Source organism: Podarcis muralis, chromosome 9 (genome assembly GCF_964188315.1).
Source record: "Podarcis muralis chromosome 9, rPodMur119.hap1.1, whole genome shotgun sequence".
NCBI lineage: Eukaryota > Metazoa > Chordata > Lepidosauria > Squamata > Lacertidae > Podarcis > Podarcis muralis.
The window spans coordinates 60,353,781-60,373,980 of record NC_135663.1 but is presented as its reverse complement, the minus strand read 5'-3'; the positions used below and the strand labels follow the sequence as shown (position 1 = coordinate 60,373,980).

Sequence of the window (20,200 nt, the reverse complement as noted above, 5' to 3'; positions counted from 1 at the left end):
AACTAAAACCAGCACCTGCAGCTCAGTGACCCAAGGCAGTTGTCCAAGGTATCACCACTGGGTAGGAGACTTAATGAGCTAGGATGGGAGAACATGGCAAAAGAGGCTGACTCAGGAAACTGGGTAATCATCTCATAACTAAATAGGGTTGAAAGCCTGTGCAGGATTCAATAGAAGATGAGGGTGAAAATTATGGGATGTTGTGGCTTTAGGTCCAGGAACAGATAATGTTCTATGGCATGGCGGGGAAATCATGTAAGGCAACAAATTCCTCTCTCACTTCCATATCAACATTCTAGGAAGTTATAGATGAGAATTCAAGGTACATGTTTTCCACATCTCACCCCATTTAATACCAAGACTGCAGCTTGGATAAAATGAGAAGCTGTGGTTAAGCAAAATATGAAGCAAAAGCTTGCAATCTCCTCATAGCCACACTGGAGGAGGAGACGGGCCGGGGGGAGTGGGATCTTGCAAGCCTGGAATTCACAGAGACTGCTTCGTGTCATGTAAAATTATGGTTTAGCGAAATCCAAACTAGACCTGTAGAGGACTGAGAGTTGGCTAAAGGTGTTAAGTTGTGGGTGAACATATCAGACGACACAGCGATTCTTCAAACAGCTCTTGTTTATTCACAGGCCAGAACAGAACTGGGCTGAAGGGTTCAGCCAACCTGCTTATATAGAGCTCCACTACAAAAGCAACAGTAACAACTTTCTGTAACTATGCAATCACTGAATGTCACTTTCAATCCCTTATTTGCATATGTGGACCTGAGTGAAAACTATCTACAGTATCCCCCTGCTGGCCCAGGATGAAAACTTCAGTACATAACAAAAGGCATGTTCAGGATGCAGAACATGCCCCTATGGGATATGGAATAGTGAAGGCACGTTATGAAATGCCATAATTCACAAGTATCTGCATCCAAAAAAAGAGAGAAACAAACCCAGGAAAATGATATAACTTGATATCATACTTGATGTCAGGGGCTCAGGAGCAGAGGCACAGGAAAGGGAGGAAATAGAGAGCGAGGGGGAGGAATCCGAAGGAAATGTTAGCGATGACAGCGGCCCGAGGTCTCTGAGTCTTTCCAGCAAATCGGAAGATTCACAGAAAGGGGCTCCCATGGTCAGAGCAAGGGGGGTGCCTAGGGGGACACCCCAGGAAGAAGGGGCCAGAGGGGACTCAGAGAGCAGCAGTTGGAAATCAGGACCAGCTTCCCCACCAGAGCGCAGTAGGGGGGAGGAGTCCCAGGTATCGGGATCAGGCGGCTCACCGCCAGCGGGAGGAGAGGAGTCAGGATTGGCCACGCCTCCATCGGAGAGCGAGGAAACGGTCAAGAGGAAGGTTGGAGGCTGGGCGCGCGCGCCAAGTTCAAATGTACAGGAGGGCGGCGCAGTTGGTAGCCCGGATAGGGAGCCAGGTCCTAAAGCCCGCCGGAAGGAGGGACAGGAGTCAGGGGGGTCAGCGTCAGAAGAGTCCAGAAAGGAGGAGACCCCGGGGGGCAGAAGGACCCAGAGGAGAAAGGAGAGACGGAAGAGGTGGAGTAAGGTTAGAGTCTTAAACTGGTGTACAGGGGGTGGAGACTCAGACGGAGCTTCGCCGGTCTAGCTTCTAAGACGTAGAGCTGCGCGCTGCGGCTTGAAAATGGAAACTGTACTTCAATAAAGACTTTTGTACATTACTACCGGCTAGCGTTGGTCCTCTGTGAGCTGGGACCTGGGGACAGCTCTGACACTTGATATAAACACAATAGCATTCTCATTAAAGGTAAAGGTAAAGGTACCCCTGCCCGTACGGGCCAGTCTTGACAGACTCTGGGGTTGTGCGCCCATCTCACTCAAGAGGCCAGGGGCCAGCGCTGTCCGCAGACACTTCCGGGTCACGTGGCCAGCGTGACAAAGCTGCATCTGGCGAGCCAGCGCAGCACACGGAAACGGCGTTTACCTTCCCACCAGTAAGCGGTCCCTATTTATCTACTTGCACTTAGGGGTGCTTTCGAACTGCTAGGTTGGCAGGCGCTGGGACCGAGCAACGGGAGCGCACCCCGCCGCGGGGATTCGAACCACCGACCTTTCGATCAGCAAGCCCTAGGCACTGAGGCTTTTACCCACAGCGCCACCCGCGTCCCTAGCATTCTCATTACAATGCATCAAATATCTATGTCTTTAATCACCTATTGCACCTCTGTAATCAAATGCAGTTCACTCACCCCCAAGTATGATCTCGGGTACTTGGGCCAAAATCTGTGTAAAAACCAAGTTTCTCTCCCAACCACATGGTTGGATCATTGTTCCCAATGAATGGCTTAGAAGCGTCACTCTCCACAATAGTAATAAAGTCTGCCCCTGGGGAACAAAACAATGGGTTGAGAAGTGTAGCTATATTAATATACCTTCTTTATTTATTTATTTATTTATTTATTTATTTATTTATTGTTTGAAAAGAGAGGCAAGCAAGCAGTGGGAAACTGGGTAGTAATCTCATAACATCAACCATTTCAATTTTTTCTGTCAAAATCCAAAGAACAAAGCATATTATTGATTCTGCCATCTCTGCATTGTCTCATTGACTCTTTTGGTGAAAGACTTTAGTATGCAAAGGGGGGGGGGGGAATAATATGATCTCATCTCCTCACTCCACAGGAGCAATACTGCTTTTTGTGAAAGACAATATCTAATACAAATATCTAATAGAAAAAATTATGTCTCCTTGTATTGCTTACCTGAATGACGTTTCTGCTTTCCCCCCACAACATTGGTATGACATAATAGCAATCATAGGTAAAGGTAAAGGTACCCCTGCCCATACGGGCCAGTCTTGCCAGACTCTAGGGTTGTGCACTCATCTCACTCTATAGGCCGGGAGCCAGCACTGTCCGCAGACACTTCCGGGTCACGTGGCCAGCGTGACAAGCTGCATCTGGCGAACCAGCGCAGCACACAGAACGCCGTTTACCTTCCCGCTGGTAAGCGGTCCCTATTTATCTACTTGCACCCGGGGGTGCTTTCGAACTGCTAGGTTGGCAGGAGCTGGGACCGAGCGACGGGAGCACACCCTGCCGCGGGGATTCAAACCGCCAACCATGCGATCGGCAAATCCTAGGCACTGAGGTTTTACCCACAGTGCCACCCGCGTCCCATTAATAGCAATCATAATTAACAACAAAAATAATTATAGCAACTGAAGGTTGTTCCCATTCTAGCCCAGAGCTCTGATTTCTTGGTTCTATACCCCTCTGCCGAAGGTGGAAGTGTCTATCACAGAAGACAAGAGAGGCATAATGCACAAGCTATATGATTTTGTTGAAAGTACCTGTTTGATTCAGAAGGACGGCCGATCGCTCTAAGCTGGACCACCCATCATTATCATAGCCAAACCTGAATGGCCAAATCAGGGCTGAAAAGTTTTTCTTTGGAGGCTACAGATAAATCAGAAGGGAAAACAAAAAGTTCAGTCTCACTACATTTACAATCACGTTCTTTGACTAGTGTGCGAGCAATACAAAAGTGGCTGATAGGATTACAGAGGTTGGTATGATATATGCATAATAAAAAGGTAAAGGGACCCCTGACCATTAGGTCCAGTCATGGCTGACTCTGGGGTTGCAGCACTCATCTCACTTTATTGGCCAAGGGAGCCAGCGTACAGCTTCTGGGTCATGTGGCCAGCATGACTAAGCTGCTTCTGGCGAACCAGAGCAGCGCACGGAAACACCGTTTACCTTCCCGCCGGAGCGGTACCTATTTATCTGCTTGCACTTTGATGTGCTTTTGAACTGCTAGGTTGGCAAGAGTAGGGACCGAGCAACGGGAGCTCACCCCATCGCAGGGATTCGAACCGCTGACCTTCTAGAGTCCTAGGCTCTGTGGTTTAACCCACAGTGCCACCCGCATCTCTTATACACATAATATTTGCCCCAAAATAGAGAAAATAAAGGAACGCATGACAAAACGAAATAATGAATCCCAGTTCCCTTCCCTAGATGTATCCAAGTCAAAGTACATGTAACTGCAGTTTCTCCTATATCTCCTTCCCCTATTGCCTTCTTCACTGCAAGCTCTTTGAAACAGAAACCTGTCTTGTTTGCTAGTGAAAACTGGTAAGGTGCCGTATATAATTATATATACATCATATAAAAGGACAAAATATGGGGGAGTTATTCCAAAATTATGACCTAGTATAGGCTAGGGGAATGATCTGATTTAAAATTATTTTTAGTTACTCTTATTTAGGTCCAGTCTAGGATTTGTCGTGGGTGTTGTGGCTTTTGCATGTACGTCTATCATTTTGTAGCTGAATGGGTGACCATGCTCCGTCAAAAAGCGCTGAGTGCTGAAGCCTTACAGAAACTTTGAATTGTCATCATTTTGTATAATAATCAAGGCACAGCACACGCTGAGTACTGTGAATTCGTCCTTAAAGATTGGGGGTCAGCAAACTTTTTCAGCAGGAGGTCTGGTCCACTGTCCCTCCGACCTTGGTGGGGGGCTGGACTATATTGGGGGGGGAGGAATGGACAAATTCCTAGGCCCCACAAATAACCCGGTAAAGGCAAGGGTACCCCTAACCATTAGGTCCAGTCATGGAAGACTGGGGTTATGCACTCATCTCGATCTATAGGCTGAAGGAGCCGGCGTTTGTCCGCAGACAGCTTCCAGGTCATGTGGCCAGCATGACTAAGCCACTTCTGGCAAACCAGAGCAGTGCACGGAAACGCTGTTTACCTTCTCGCCGGAGTGATACCTATTTATCTACTTGCACTTTGACGTGCTTTCTAACTGCTAGGTGGGCAGGAGCTGGGACCAAACAATGGGAGCTCACACCGTCGCAGGGATTTGAACCACTGACCTTCTGATTGGCAAGCCCTAGGCTCTGTGGTTTAGACCACAGCACCACCCGCATCCCTCACAAATAACCCAGAGGTGCATTTTAAATAAAACCACACATTCAACTCGTGTAAAAACACCAGGCAGGCCCCACAAATAACCCAGAGATGCATTTTAAATAAAAGGACACATTCTACTCATGTAAAAGCATGCTGAATCCTGGACCATCCATGGACCAAATTTGGAAGGTGATTGGGCTAGATCTGGCCCCCAGGCCTTAGTTTGCTTACCCATGTTAAAGATTGTTTCTGCACTAGTATTTTCATGTAAAGATGCAAGTATTATAAATGATACAGTCATACCTCCATTTACGTAACCCTCTGGTTATGTAAACTTCAGGATGCACGTGCAGTAAACCCATAAGTATTTATCGGTTTCGCCCCGCACGCATACACAGAAGCGGTCCTCAGGTTGCGGAAACCTGAGGGATCCTACCGGACCTCCGGAACAGATCCTATCCGCAACCAGAGGTACCACTATATTTCTTTATGATTTTGCAGCTTGAACTGAGTGAGTTGTGTATGTACCACTTAGAGATTATTGCAATTAAGCAGTATATCTGTCAAAATAAAATAAAGAGATAAAATCAAATTTAAATGGATTAAAAGTAAGCAAATGACTCACCCCATGTCCTAATTTTTTCTCATAAGTTTTGTATCGCAATCCTAATCCCAGCAGGCCTACCCCAACAAACAGCCACAGAGCTAGAAAAAAATCAACCGAGTGTATATTAGTATAAGGGAGCCATAATAAAAATTGATTTGGGGGAATCTACAAATATCAACCATTAATAGCATGTCAGGAATAGTGCCCAACTTATATTGAGCTGGCAAATGCTTACAAAGGCAGTTTTATGTGTTCTCTACTAACTTGCCATTTATATTGTCATGCTGAAGTAGGGTTGCAGGTCCAGGTGTCGTGCTCCCTAGTCCCCAACCCAGATAAATAAAAGACCACTAAAACTAGTTTGGATCAAAATAGGCCAAAACTTTATTGAATACAGATGAAAGAGGTTTGGCTTGGGCATGGGGCAATCAAAATACTTCCGGCCCACCCTCCAGAAGTGGCGTGCAGGTCAATCCAGGTGTGGATTCCTAAGACCTACATCAAATAGGGAGACCCCCGCAGGGCCGTTTGGGGCACACGAACCCCACTACTTAGCCAATCACCACCTGTTGCTAGGCTTTCCTGTCTCCAGGCAGAATTTCTCATGTAGAGTCATACCTCTTGTTATGTTTGCTTCATGTTACTTTTTTCAGGTTGCGTCCCGCGACGACTTGGAAGTACCAGAAAGGGTTACTTCTAGGTTTCACCACTCGCGCATGCGCAGATGCACAAAATGACATCACACGCATGCACAGAAGCGGCGAATTGCATCCTGTGCATGCGCAGACGCGGAGACGCGGGTTGCGTTCCTTTCAGGTTGTGAACAGGGCTCCGGAACGGATCCCGTTCGCAACCAGAGGTACCACTGTACTCTGTTTAACTTGGCTTGTAGCCAACACACTAATTGTCTACTCAAAAGCTGCACATACTCAATGTCTCAACAAGAACTTGCAAACATATCCACTGAACTCTTGGACTGATGAACAATGTTCAGCAATACAGTGATGTTGCAAAGACACTGATCTGGCAATAATTCAGTTGTTACAGATGACTTTTTAGGCAGGATTCTTGAGTGCATCATCTAACCTCAGATGTGGCCTAACACTTTGTTTATGCCTGAAGCACCCAAACAAACCCTCTAGCCTGGTGCATTTAATGACCTGTAAGTCTATCTGGCAATTTGTTTTTGAGAAATGAAGCGAAGTTATACTTACATAATTTGATGTATTTTTCACTTTCATGGAAGAACGGTTTATCACTACTTTTCACCCTAAACAGAGAGTGAAGATCCTTCCTGCATTCAACTAGTGTGCCTATGACAATAAACAGCATGGTGAACCCTGTAACCAAAATATAACAGATGGGGGAGTTATGACCAGTGGGAAGGGAAACTTGCACAAGAATACTCCAATATGATATTGTCAGTCAGCCAACTTGTAAGTACATAGAAGGTGAAGAGTTTAGCAATTTGCAAAGCTGATCCCTAATTCATCGCTTATGCATTAAGCCAACACAATAAACAGGACAAGGTGGGCATTTGGAACAGCCAGCGTCAAATCTAATGTCCCCATTGGCTGATCCCAACTTTGCTTTCATGGCCAAAATGACACTACTGCACACAGAGAGAGACAGGAAGGGGAGGGAAAATATCAGCAGGCTTTGGAGGAACTTCAACGTTTGCAGAAGTAAAAAAAAAAAATGGGGGGGGGGACTTATGGGGTGGAATCAGAAAACAGTCCAATGAGGAATGAGCATGCTCAGTGGTCATGGAATGCTGAATATTTTTTGCCGGGGGGTGGGGCAGAAAACCAGGGAGGAAAGGAGAATGGAATGCAATGGAGTATACTGAACAGGGGCACTCCACGCTGCAACTTTGTCAAAGTACAGAAAGAACTGTGAAACCATTCTCGATTGTATTTTACAGTCTTTAGATACCCAAACCAAGTAAATCTGATGACTTTTCTTGGCTAAGAAGGGCAAACATACCCAAAAGAATATGAGAGCTTTCTCTAGCATAGATTCCACCCGGCACAAATTTATAAGCTGTGCACCACACACAGAAGAATGTGTCTAGCACAAGTATGAGCATGGCTGTACTCATGACTTTCCCAGGATGTAAACAGCTAACGAAGCATCCGGTTATGCGAGGCCACAGGCACATTGTAAAGACAGCTAGGAGGTCGCCAGCAATGGCTGCATACCACGTTCGTAAGCCAAGCAGGCCAGCTGCTCCTGCTGCACCTATTAAAGAACGGACAAAAAATGATGCCAAAGTCATGAAACATTGCTATGTATTGTCATTCTGATCAATATGGCACCACTGTCATTTGGTTGTAGGTTCTACTCAGAGTAGGTCTAGTACTCTAGAACATAAGCTAGTCATGTCTATTAATTTTGATGGTTCTGCTCTGACTAGAACAAATGTTGGCTACAACACACAGTGATAAATATGGCACCATAAAATCTCATGGAAGCAACCCCTTTATAAATATAACGCAGTATCAATATCCCCTTTATTATAATAAAATATCCCCATGAATAAGAACAATCACAGACCTTATTATAACTGGGATCGGAGTAAACAATAAAGGGTTCCCAAGACTAATAATGTCCTCAAACCAGCCTGATAGTTCTCCAGTTATTTAAATACTTTCTGTTGGATTGCTATCTCTTGGAACCCAAAGAGATTCTGAAGCAGTTGACCCAGCATTTGGTAATACACTGTACTGAAAAACTGCTAAGGAGCTAGGAAGGTGGAATTGTCCAAGATGAATGGTAACCACTGCGATGACTAAGATGATCTCAGTTTAGAAACTACTACTAGGGCAGAAACTGCATTGATGAGGATCAAGGTTTCACCCAGGAATGCCTAGACGCTATCAGCTTACCCAAGTATGGTAAACTAATTATGGATTAGAGTTTCCAAGCAAGCTTGAGTTCTAACACCTAACATGATAAATGTTGTTTCTGCTCCTCCAACCATGAGCTAAAAACATATACATACTTCTTGCCGCCTGCTGTATAAGACAGTACAGTGGTACCTCGGGTTACATACACTTCAGGTTACATAAGCTTCAGGTTACAGACTCTGCTAACCCAAAAATAGTACCTCGGGTTAAGAACTTTGCTTCAGGATGAGAACAGAAATCGTGCAGCGGCGGCGCAGCAGCAGAGGGAGGTCCCATTAGCTAAAGTGGTGCTTCAGGTTAAGAACAGTTTCAGGTTATGAACGGACCTGCGGAACGAATTAAGTACTTAACCCGAGGTACCACTGTATACGAAAGCCCCCTGGATGGAGAAATAATTGTGTAGATCCTTAAACCACTTACTGTGCAGTATCGACTTCAAAATGAAAGAACCATTCCATGACTAACACATTCATATACAGTATCACCTAAAAATGACTCTCAGATGAACTCAAGTTGTGAATTTCACCATGGGCAAGATCCCCAAGTCTATACAGTTCAGCAAATGAAGAATGTATGTCTCCTTTCCCCATTCCTACTAATGAAATGTCTTTAAGAGGCTTAGGGACTGCAGAACATTTATTCTTACCTATAAGGCACCAACCACACAGGGCGCAGGTAGACCAAGGCCAGAAAGACAGCATTAGTCCATGAGCCAGTCCTAAGAGAACGGCACCTCTGTAAAAATGAGAGAACAGAGAATTATTGCGTTTTTTGAAAGAAACAACTCAAAGAGAAGGCACAAGCTAAACTTAATTCCTTTCTTTTCCTTTGGCCTGAATCTGAAGAGGATTTGGACAAGCAAGTGCTTATGAATAGACTAGCTAAATATTTCCCAGCCAGTTACAGTCAGTTTTATTGCACCAAGCAGTGCCCGACTTTATAGCAAGGGTAGAGATGGAAGGAGGTGCAATTTGACAGCTGTGTCTGAGGTTTTGCCACCTCTTTCAACTGTATGCTAGACTGCAGACCATTTATGTTACCAGCGGTCCACAAGCTTTACCTAGGTGGTCTATGGCATGTCTGTGGATTTGTGGTTGAGGATGGGAAATGGCAGATCCATTACATTCAATATTCACATTGATTTTTAACTGCAACCAGTGGAGTGGACATAATCCTATTTTCCAAGTATGCATGTCCAGCCTGAACAGTATTCTGTTGTCTGAATAGAGCTCCTGAGACACACAGATGCTCTTATGAAGGCTGTGTTAGTAATAGTAACAACAACAACAACAACAACAACAACAACAACAACAACAACAACAACAACAACAACAACAATTTATTATTTATACCCCACCCATCTAGCTGGGTTTCCAGAGCCACTCTGGGTGGATCCCAACAGAATATTAGAAATACGATAAAACATCAGACATTAAAAACTTCCCTAAATAGGGCTGCCTTCAGATGTCTTCTAAAGGTCAGGTAGTTGTTTATTTCCTTAACATCCGAGAGGAGGGTGTTCCACAGGGCGGGTGCCACTACCAAGAAGGCCCTCTGTCTGGTTCCCTGTAACCTCACTTCTTGCAGTGAGAGAACCACCAGAAGGCCCTCGGCGCTGGACCTCAGTGTCCGGGCAGAACGATAGAGATGGAAACGCTCCTTCGGGTATACTGGACCGAGGCCGTTTAGGACTTTAAAGGTCAGCACCAACACTTTGAATTGTGCTCAGAAACGTACTGGGAGCCAATGAAGGTCTTTCAGGACCGGTGTTGTATAGTCTCGTCGAATTTGTAGGGACTTGCATCTAACTAAACATGCTTTGAATTGTGCTACACACTACCTAAAAACCCCAATGTCTTCGCTATCAAAGAATGTGAGCTGATAACCATTCCAAATATGAAAGACAAAACATGGAAATGGTTTTATCAACCTTGTAACCTGATACCTTCAGGCAGTAAAAAATTAAATAACACAATGATGGTAATAATTCACTTGCCACCCTACACCCCAAATGAGAACTTAGCCCCACCCCTCCCAATTGTATCATGCATCTCTTTAGTCCCAAGGGGATGAGGCACATGCGTGTCATTAAAGCCAATACCAGTTTATATGTAGGGATTACTGTGCAGGGTTACTTTGGAACTTCTTGTTGTTACCAGGATTTCATGACTTCCAAGCTCCACCTGTTTGGGATTTGATATTTTTAACTTGCTTAATAAAATACTAGGAGAGCACACACTTTACCCATGTGGATTAGGATCTGGCCCAGGTTGCGGGTGTCCACTCACTGCCCATCTGGAAACTAGAGAGACCTCTCCAAAAATCCAGAAGGTGAGGAACATTAGGCTGCCAAAAGCTGTCCCTGACAAAAACCAGTTGGAACCATGAATGGTTTCCTTTGTTGCGTTTCCAATCTTGTTTGCTTCTTGTTTTTGGCTTTTAGTACCTTAAAAAAGCGGAAAACATTGATTCAGCAAATCAAGGACTCAGCTACACAGCTGCAAATAAAATGTTTTAAAAGTGTGGTAAGGTGCAATATACAAAGGCAACACTAGATGGCGACAGCGAGCTATGCAAAATTCAATCTATTTTTCAAAACTTTTTTTAAAAAGTGTTTTCACCATGTTTTTTCATATGTGTGTTGATTCCACCCAAGTGTACAAAGTCATAAGAATAAAGAAGAAGGAGTGATGGTGATGGGAGGAATCAAGGCAGGCATCAGGGGTGATCCCTTCGGGGGCACCAAGTCCCCAGCAATTGCTTGAGGATGCTTCCTCCTGATGCCAGGCCTGATAATAGAGGAAGAGGCAATAATAGAGGCAAAAGTCCTGAGGAACAGAGAGGCAAGGGGGATTAAAGATGGGGTTGAACAGGGAAATAAAATAGAATTACCATTCGCCCACTCACTCAGTCATAGCTCATATTTATGGTCATGTTTTTCCACACATACTACCCCCAAAATTCTGCTGAGGACATACAAAGAAAGGAATGGCTTCATTGTGAATTGTCACCTGTATATGTCCGCTCAAGTGCTGCCACAAAGCCTAGGACGGTTATAGTAACATTGGCAGTTGTACAGTTCCATACTGGGTTTAACGATGTATAGCAAATCCGAAGAACGAGAAGAAGAATTTTTCCTAGTATAAATCCCCAGATTCTGCAGTATCTGTAAAAGCAGAACATTTAAACATATGTTTTTTTAAGGAATGCACAAACAAATAAGCTAAAATAGCTTCAGTATTAAGTAGAAATCTGCTTTAAGATAAAGCTTTTTCACGGTTTTCGTTTACTGTCAAAGATAGCTTGCTACTTATAATGCAAGATTTGCGCCCTCTTTCACAATACCTTTGTAAAGAATTGCCAGACCACCATGTTACGGTTTGAACTACCAACGATGAAGAAACACCCAGGGCCAAGATCAAGAGTCGAAGGTAAGCATTTGGAGCGTGGTATGAAAGAATGCTCCCTGTAAAGAGAAACACATTAATAAAATAAAAATAAAAATTGTATAATATAGCTACAGTTGAGCACTATTAACACCCATTTGTTCCAATGGGAGAATAAAGCATGCAACTGTCTCCCTCTTTGAAATCAGTGAACTTAGAGGTTCTTAGATGATGCCCTAAACAAATAAATGTAATTCTCCCCCCGCCTTAATAATTTCATTGCCTGGTCCTTTGCATGCTTTTTCAAAAGCAGTAAACCCCCACAGAATCCAGTTGTTACAGTGTTGTTGGTTGATAATTCCATTGGCTGCTCTACCTCAGCTTGAATAAAGACCTGTTAATTATCCTATTCTCTAAGAGCTGAGGGCGATGTTCAGCAAACTCATTCAGTAGAGTCCCTATATTAATTTAAAAATAAATAAATCGTTGCGTGTAGAAAACTAGTGAATCTGGGAGAGGGTAAATTCCAAAATGAGCAGTTAGCAAATTTCTCTTGACTCAATTCGGAACCAACCCGGTAAGAACAAAGTTTCTCAGGGTGCAGTCGGGAAAAAGTTTCTCTGTTGTCTGAGAGAGCTCCCCTGGCAGGTGTATGTGCATATTCCTATTAAAGAAGATAAGAGAATTTTAGATACAGGTGTCTCCCCACTTATGCGCGGTGCCGGGAAATAATTAAATAAAAAGATTTAAATTGCAAAAAGGCGTGAAAGGGGCAAAAAACAAAAACAAAAAACAGCCTGAAAAGAGCAGGGAAACTGCAAAAATGGCACGAGCACCATCAGCAAGTGAAATCTGACCCACAGCCAAGCACTTCAGGGCACGAGCGGATCTACTATGAAACCGATGAAGCTTAAACTTCAGGACTCCTAATCCTGAAGCGACTTTAGTTCACATTGCTTAAAAATGTTGGGTCTGCTCTAGGAGATCCCTTATGAGTTGCCCGACACAAATTGATTAATGTTTTGTTGTATATATTTCAACCATCCCGAAGTTTGAGAGACAGTAGCAATGAAGTTGTAAAGGTGTGCTGATCTGTTGTGGAACAATCCATTGCAGAAGATAACAGTGGTTACCCAGACCTCATTACTGCCCATGACAGTTTGAGCTTCAGAGCCCCTGAAATGTAGGTCTGCCACTCCTTCAGGGTCCTGTCTACCTCTGAATCACAGCCAGGCACTTTGGGGAACTGGTCTACCCTCCTTTTCGTTGTTTCCACATTGTCCTCCAGCGATGAGGAGAACTGAGAGCCACCATTGTGACCATTCATGCCAGTCTGGTAGGCACTGCTGGCTTTTTTAAAGGGTTTCCAGAGGTTTAGAGAGTGTTTACAGGCTTTTTAGATGGTGTTCCCCACTATACGTGATTTCACATATACACACAGTAGCCGGGAATGTAACCCCTGTGTAAGTTGGGAGACACATGCTTAGAAGAAGAACAATGACGTATTTTTATTTTTTGCTAGAAAGAGTAATGTGAGTTGGCCCAGCTGGTCAGGTGAACTGAACACAGAAAAGAATTAGTGTTTCACCGGGATATTAAAAGTTCATATGAAATGACTTTTGTTCATACGCCTAAAAGCAACTAGCTATGCAAACACTGATACTACATTTGCATAATCTAATATTACGTTTCAAGTTTAAGGAGAATCTTTAGAAGAAATGGCACTCCATTCTTAACATAGCTGAGAATGATTTGTATTCCAAACCAGGCAATTACAGCTTTATGATGGGGAGGCAGAATAGAAAGGTGTTAAATCAATAGATACACTGGCCTGGTCCCATGTTTGTCAGTAAGATTTATTCCGCAGGCCCACACCCTGAAACTTGAAAGTAGTCCCACCAGTAGCTGTGGAATGCCTTAGTGAATGTGCTGAATCTTAACTGTCTCTATTATCTTTCCTAGAAGGCTAATCGCCAAAGAATTGTTGCTTTTGAATTATGGTGCTGGAGGAGACTCTTGAGAGTCCCATGGACTGCAAGAAGATCAAACCGATCCATTCTTAAGGAAATCAGCCCTGAGTGCTCACTGGAAGGACAGATCCTGAAGCTGGGGCTCCAATAATTTGGTCACCTCATGAGAAGAGAAGACTCCCTGGAAAAGACCCTGATGTTGGGAAAGACAAGGAGAAGGGGACGACAGGGGACGAGATGGTTGGATAGTGTTCTCGAAGCTACCAGCATGAGTTTGACCAAACTGCGGGAGGAAGTGAAAGACAGGAATGCCTGGTGTGCTCTGGTCCATGGGGTCACGAAGAGTCGGGCACGACTAAACGACTAAACAACAACATCGTTTGAAAAGTTCGGCCTGACACCTTGCTGTTGCCAAGCTTTTCGATGACACTTTAGAATTACAAAAGTGAACTTACCAATCATGCTCAGCCTTAGCAAGGCTAGAATGTGCTTCTTGTTGGCCAACCTCCAAAGTGGACCAATCATCAGAAACATCGGAGAGAGGAAAGCAAGAGCAAAAACCTCTAAGCCAGTAAGTTCCAATGTTTGTAAAGGAAAAAAATAGATCATTGGTGGAAGGGCATGATAAAGAGACCAGGAAGCATAACCTGAAAGAAAAGAGAAAATTGCAGAGTGAAATTTATCTGATTTTCTAAATACTGTTAGGAGTTTGAATCATAGAATCATAGAATCATAGAGTTGGAAGAGACCACAAGGGCCATCGAGTCCAACCCCCTGCCAAGCAGGAAACACCATCAGAGCACTCCTGACATATGGTTGTCAAGCCTCTGCTTAAAGACCTCCAAAGAAGGAGACTCCACCACACTCCTTGGCAGCAAATTCCACTGTCGAACAGCTCTTACTGTCACTAAGTTCTTCCTAATGTTTAGGTGGAATCTTCTTTCTTGTAGTTTGGATCCATTGCTCCGTGTCCGCTTCTCTGGAGCAGCAGAAAACAGCCTTTCTCCCTCCTCTATGTGACATCCTTTTATATATTTGAACATGGCTATCATATCACCCCTTAACCTCCTCTTCTCCAGGCTAAACATGCCCAGCTCCCTTAGCCGTTCCTCATAAGGCATCATTTCCAGGCCTTTGACCATTTTGGTTGCCCTCCTCTGGACACGTTCCAGTTTGTCAGTGTCCTTCTTGAACTGTGGTGCCCAGAACTGGACACAGTACTCCAGGTGAGGTCTGACCAGAGCAGAATACAGTGGCACTATTACTTCCCTTGATCTAGATGCTATACTCCTATTGATGAGGCCCAGAATTGCATTGGCTTTTTTAGCTGCCGCGTCACACTGTTGGCTCATGTCAAGTTTGTGGTCAACCAAGACTCCTAGATCCTTTTCACATGTACTGCTCTCAAGCCAGGTGTCACCCATCTTGTATTTGTGCCTCTCATTTTTTTTGCCCAAGTGCAATACTTTACATTTCTCCCTGTTAAAATTCATCTTGTTTGTTTTGGCCCAGTTCTCTAATCTGTCAAGGTCGTTTTGAAGTGTGATCCTGTCCTCTGGGGTGTTAGCCACCCCTCCCAGTTTGGTGTCATCTGCAAATTTGATCAGGATGCCCTTGAGTCCATCATCCAAGTCGTTGATAAAGATGTTGAATAAGACCGGGCCCAAGACAGAACCCTGTGGCACCCCACTAGTCACTCTTCTCCAGGATGAAGAGGAACCATTGATGAGCACCCTTTGGGTTCGGTCAGTCAGCCAGTTACAAATCCACTGAGTGGTAGCATAGTCAAGACCGCATTTTACCAGCTTCTTTACAAGAATATCATGGGGCACCTTGTCAAATGCCTTGCTGAAATCAAGGTAGACTACATCCACTGCGTTCCCTTCATCTACCAGGCTTGTAATTCTGTCAAAAAACGAGATCAGGTTAGTCTGACATGACTTATTTTTCAGAAATCCATGCTGACTATTGGTGATCACAGCATTCCTTTCTAGGTGCTCACAGACTGTTTGCTTAATGATCTGCTCCAGAATCTTCCCTGGTATTGATGTCAGACTGACTGGGCGGTAATTATTTGGGTCCTCTCTTTTCCCCTTTTTGAAAATAGGGACAACATTTGCCCTCCTCCAGTCTGCCGGGACTTCGCCTGTTCTCCAGGAATTCTCAAAGATGACTGCCAGTGGTTCTGAAATCACATCTGCCAGTTCTTTTAATACTCTTGGATGCAGTTCATCTGGCCCTGGAGACTTGAATACATCTAGACTAGCCAAGTATTCTTGTACTATCTCCTTAGTTATTCTGGGCTGTGTTTCCTCTGCTGAATCATTTGCTCCAAATTCTTCAGGTCGGGCATTGTTTTCTTTATCGGAGAAGACTGAGGCAAAGAAGGCATTGAGGAGTTCAGCCCTTTCTGTGTCCCCTGTTTGCATTTCACCATCTTCTCCTCTGAGTGACCCCACGGTTTCTTTGTTCTTCCTTTTGCTATGAACATACCCATAAAAGCCTTTTTTGTTGCTTTTAACCTCTCTAGCAAGCCTGAGTTCATTTTGTGCTTTAGCTTTTCTGACTTTGTGTCTACACGTGCTGGCTATTTGTTTGAATTCCTCTTTGGTGGTTTCCCCCCTTTTCCATTTTTTGTACACATCCTTTTTTAATCTTAACTCAGTTAAAAGTTCTTTAGATAGCCACCCTGGCTTCTTTAGGCACCTTCCATGTTTCCGTCTCATTGGTATTGCCTGAAGTTGTGCTTTTACTATCTCCCTCTTAACAAACTCCCAGCCATCTTGAACTCCCTTTCCTTTTAGTATTACTGTCCATGGGATCTCACCCAGCACTTCCCTAAGCTTTATGAAGTCGGCTTTCTTAAAGTCGAGAAATTGAGTCCTAGTATGCTTGGCTGCTCCTTTCCGCTGTATAGTAAACTTCAGAAGAGCATGATCACTCGCGCCTAATGATCCTTCCACTTCTACCCCACTAACCAGGTCATCAACATTGGTTAGGACCAGATCTAAAATGGCTGTTCCTCTTGTTGCTTCTCCCACTTTCTGGACAATGAAGTTGTCTGCAAGAGCAGTGAGGAATCTGTTTGACCTTATGCTCTTGGCTGAGTTTGACATCCAACAAATATCCGGGTAATTGAAGTCCCCCATTACTACTATCTCCCTTCCTTTTGCATGCTTGGCCATCTGTTCCAGGAAGGCATCATCTATGTCCTCCGTTTGGCTTGGGGATCTATAGTAAACTCCCACAATGAGGTCACTGTTATTCTTCTCTCCCTTAATTTTGACCCAAATGCTCTCACTTTGGCTTTGAGGTTCTAAATCTTGGATCTCTTCACAGGTATACACATCCCTGACATATAACGCCACTCCTCCTCCTTTCTTGTCTGGTCTGTTTCTTTGAAATAGATTGTATCCCTCCATTATTACATTCCAATCGTGGGATTTATCCCACCAGGTTTCAGTGATTCCTATTATGTCATATTTAGTTTGCTGTACCAGGAGCTCAAGCTCATCTTGTTTATTTCCCATGCTTTGCGCATTAGTGTACAGACATTGAAGTCCATTAATCATTCCCCCGTGTCTCTTATTTAAGGTTTTTCTCCTCCCACCACTAGGTCTGCATGCTCTTTGCTCCATTCGGTCTATGACATTTGGATGATCATCTTCATCAATTGATAGACTCCTACCTTCAGGAGCACTGTCTCCCTCCCCCACATTAGTCAGTTTAAAGCCCTCCTGATGAGGTTTCTGAGATTTTTTGCAAAGACATTCCTCCCAACCATTGTGAGGTGCAGCCCATCGCTTGCCAGAAGTCCATCTTCAAGAAACTGCATTCCGTGATCTAAGAATCCAAACCGTTCCTGTTTGCACCATTTGCGAAGCCAGTTGTTCACTTCCACTATTTTTCCCTCTCTCCCTGGGCCACGTCGTTCAACTGGGAGGACAGATGAGATGACAATTTGTGCATTTAATTGCTTCAATTTCCTGCCCAGAGCCTCGTAATCTCTTTTGATCTTCTGGAGGCTATTGCTTGCAGTGTCATTGGTTCCCACATGAACCAAGAGGAAGGGGTATTTGTCAGTGGGTTTTATGATTCCTTGCAGTCGTTCAGTTACATCTTGGATCTTAGCCCCGGGGAGACAACACACTTCCCGAGACATCTTGTCAGGCCCACAGATCACTGCTTCTGTTCCCCTCAGTAGGGAATCCCCTATCACCACTACACGCCTCCTCTTAGGTCTGGTCGGGGTTCTTCTGTGAGCTGTCGGTTCCAAGGTCGCCTGGACATTCCCAGAGGACTGCCTTTGCTCCTCGTCTTCATATACCTGATCGACTGTAATGAGGGAGAGATCCTCAAATGGAGTCTGCTCTTCGTCTTCCATGCTAGGGGAAAGGACCTCAAAGCGATTGCGTATTTCTAAAGAATCAGAGCGAACCCTGGGCCTCCTACTTCTTTGAGTCACGTTTCTCCATATATCTGGCTCCTGTGTTGGTGAACTAGCCACCTTCTCAGGGGAGTCCCCTGTCTCTTCCTTTGTGGAGACGGTGTGCTCTGTTGCTTCCAAGAAGAGTTCCAGCTCCCTAATTCTTTGGAGCGTAGCTACACGTTCCTCCAGTTGCTGGACTTTGTCTTTTAAGAGGGCAATCAACATGCAATTGCTGCAGGTAAAGCTGCCTGCAACCTTTGGCAAGATGGCAAACATTGCGCAGGAACCACAGGCGACTGCAGCTGTTCCCTCACCCTCCATCTTGGGTACGTGTCGTTGGGGGTGACTACAGTGGTCCTCTATCATAAAAAGTGTGGAGACAGGACAAATAAATCCCTCCCAAAAAACCTAGGTCTCCCCCAACAAATGTTTGAGACTAGCTCCCCTAAATCTAAAATATGGATCAAACTGCGCGCGCCGCTAGGCGCGCGCCGCTGCCCTAAAGCTCTGATAAGCTCCTCCCACAGCTAATCACCTACCTCAACAGAAGCCCTGCCCCCTCTGACCTTTGCCCAGAGAGAGCAGCTAAATAGCCACAAGAAACTCACACAGGAAAACCCTTTTTGTTCCTTCTTCAGCTGCTGCCCTAAAGTTTGTGGGGGAGCCTTCTAACCCTGGATCCAGCAAATGTTAAAATATAAGCCAGGTTAGCTTCCTGTGTTGAGGTGATAGCCTGGGTGATGAGCCATTAAGGGAAACAAAGGAAAGGGGTTCTTTGCGAGAGGGGAAATGGGTGAGTCCCCTCCACCAGCTCACAGTAAATTAGAAGGATGAAGCAGGGTTAAGATTAGAGTTTTGCAATGATGCGGTTTAGAAAAAAGCAGCAAACTGGAGAGAGTCGTGGCTGATTTCTGCCTGAATCCAAGGTTGTGGCTAGGGGAGAAACAAGACCCTTTTAGGATGTTAATGCTGTGAACCCCTCCATCGTAGGTTTGGGTTGTAAAGGTAAAGGGACCCCTGACCATTAGGTCCAGTTGTGGCCGATTGCGGTGCTCATCTTGCTTTGTTGGCTGAGGGAGCCGGCATACAGCTTTTGGGTCATGTGGCCAGCATGACTAAGCCGCTTCTGGCAAACCAGAGCAGCACACGGAAACACCATTTACCTTCCCACCAGAGAAGTACCTATTTATCTACTTGCATTTTGACGTGCTTTCGAACTTCCAGGTTGGCAGGAGCAGGGACCGAGCAACGAGAGCTCACCCCATCGTGGGGATTCAAACTGCCGACTTTCTGATTGGCAAGTCCTAGGCTCTGTGGTTTAACCCACAGCGACACCCACGTCCCAACGGGTTTGGGTTGTATACAGTGGTGCCTCGCAAGATGAAAAGAATCCGTTCCGCGAGTCTCTTCGTCTTGCGGTTTTTTCGTCTTGCGAAGCAAGCCCATTAGCGGATTAGCGCTATTAGCGGATTAGCGGGCTTAGCGGATCAGCTGATAAGCGGCTTAGCGGATAAGCGGCTTAGCAGCTTAGCAGCTTAGCAGATCAGCTGTTAAGCGGCTTAGTGGATCAGCTGATAAGCGGCTTAGCGGATCAGCTGATAAGCGGCTTAGCGATCAGCTGTTAAGCGGATTAGCGGATCAGCTGTTAAGCGGCTTAGCGGATCAGCTGATAAGCGGCTTAGCGGCTTGGGAAAAAGGGGGGGGAGGAAAAACACCCTGCAGGAACTCGCAAGACATTTTCGTCTTGCGAAGAAAGCCCATAGGAAATTCGTTTTGCGAAGCACCTCCAAAACGGAAAACCCTTTTGTCTAGCGGGTTTTCCGTCTTGCGAGGCGTTCGTCTTGCGGGGCACCACTGTATATGTGTAAATAAACCATATATCATACAGACACCACAGTCTCATTCCAAAAGGAAATACAAACCCTGGGTAAGTGCCTGGAACCCCTGGAATCTTCCACCGCTTGGATATTGGGGTGGCATGCAACAAATTTGGGTACCAAACCTGAAA

At 44.9% G+C, this 20,200-nt stretch overlaps 1 protein-coding gene across 3 annotated transcripts in view; it reads right to left on the bottom strand.

Annotated features, from left to right (window-relative positions):
• CWH43 (cell wall biogenesis 43 C-terminal homolog) overlaps positions 1 to 20,200 on the bottom strand; it is a 32,847-nt gene that overhangs the window by 8,206 nt on the left and 4,441 nt on the right. For all 3 annotated transcript variants that reach the window (XR_013394277.1, XM_077934364.1, XM_077934365.1), the window contains 10 exons: positions 14,219 to 14,410; positions 11,753 to 11,873; positions 11,419 to 11,573; positions 10,652 to 10,853; positions 9,054 to 9,142; positions 7,485 to 7,739; positions 6,713 to 6,838; positions 5,517 to 5,596; positions 3,319 to 3,424; positions 2,216 to 2,351 (listed from right to left, as the gene is read on the bottom strand). Coding sequence is in view for 2 of the 3 variants with exons in the window: in XM_077934364.1 (XP_077790490.1) it covers positions 2,216 to 2,351; positions 3,319 to 3,424; positions 5,517 to 5,596; positions 6,713 to 6,838; positions 7,485 to 7,739; positions 9,054 to 9,142; positions 10,652 to 10,853; positions 11,419 to 11,573; positions 11,753 to 11,873; positions 14,219 to 14,410 (1,462 nt within the window). In the remaining variant the exon portion in view is untranslated. The remainder of the gene's footprint in view (positions 1 to 2,215; positions 2,352 to 3,318; positions 3,425 to 5,516; positions 5,597 to 6,712; positions 6,839 to 7,484; positions 7,740 to 9,053; positions 9,143 to 10,651; positions 10,854 to 11,418; positions 11,574 to 11,752; positions 11,874 to 14,218; positions 14,411 to 20,200) is intronic.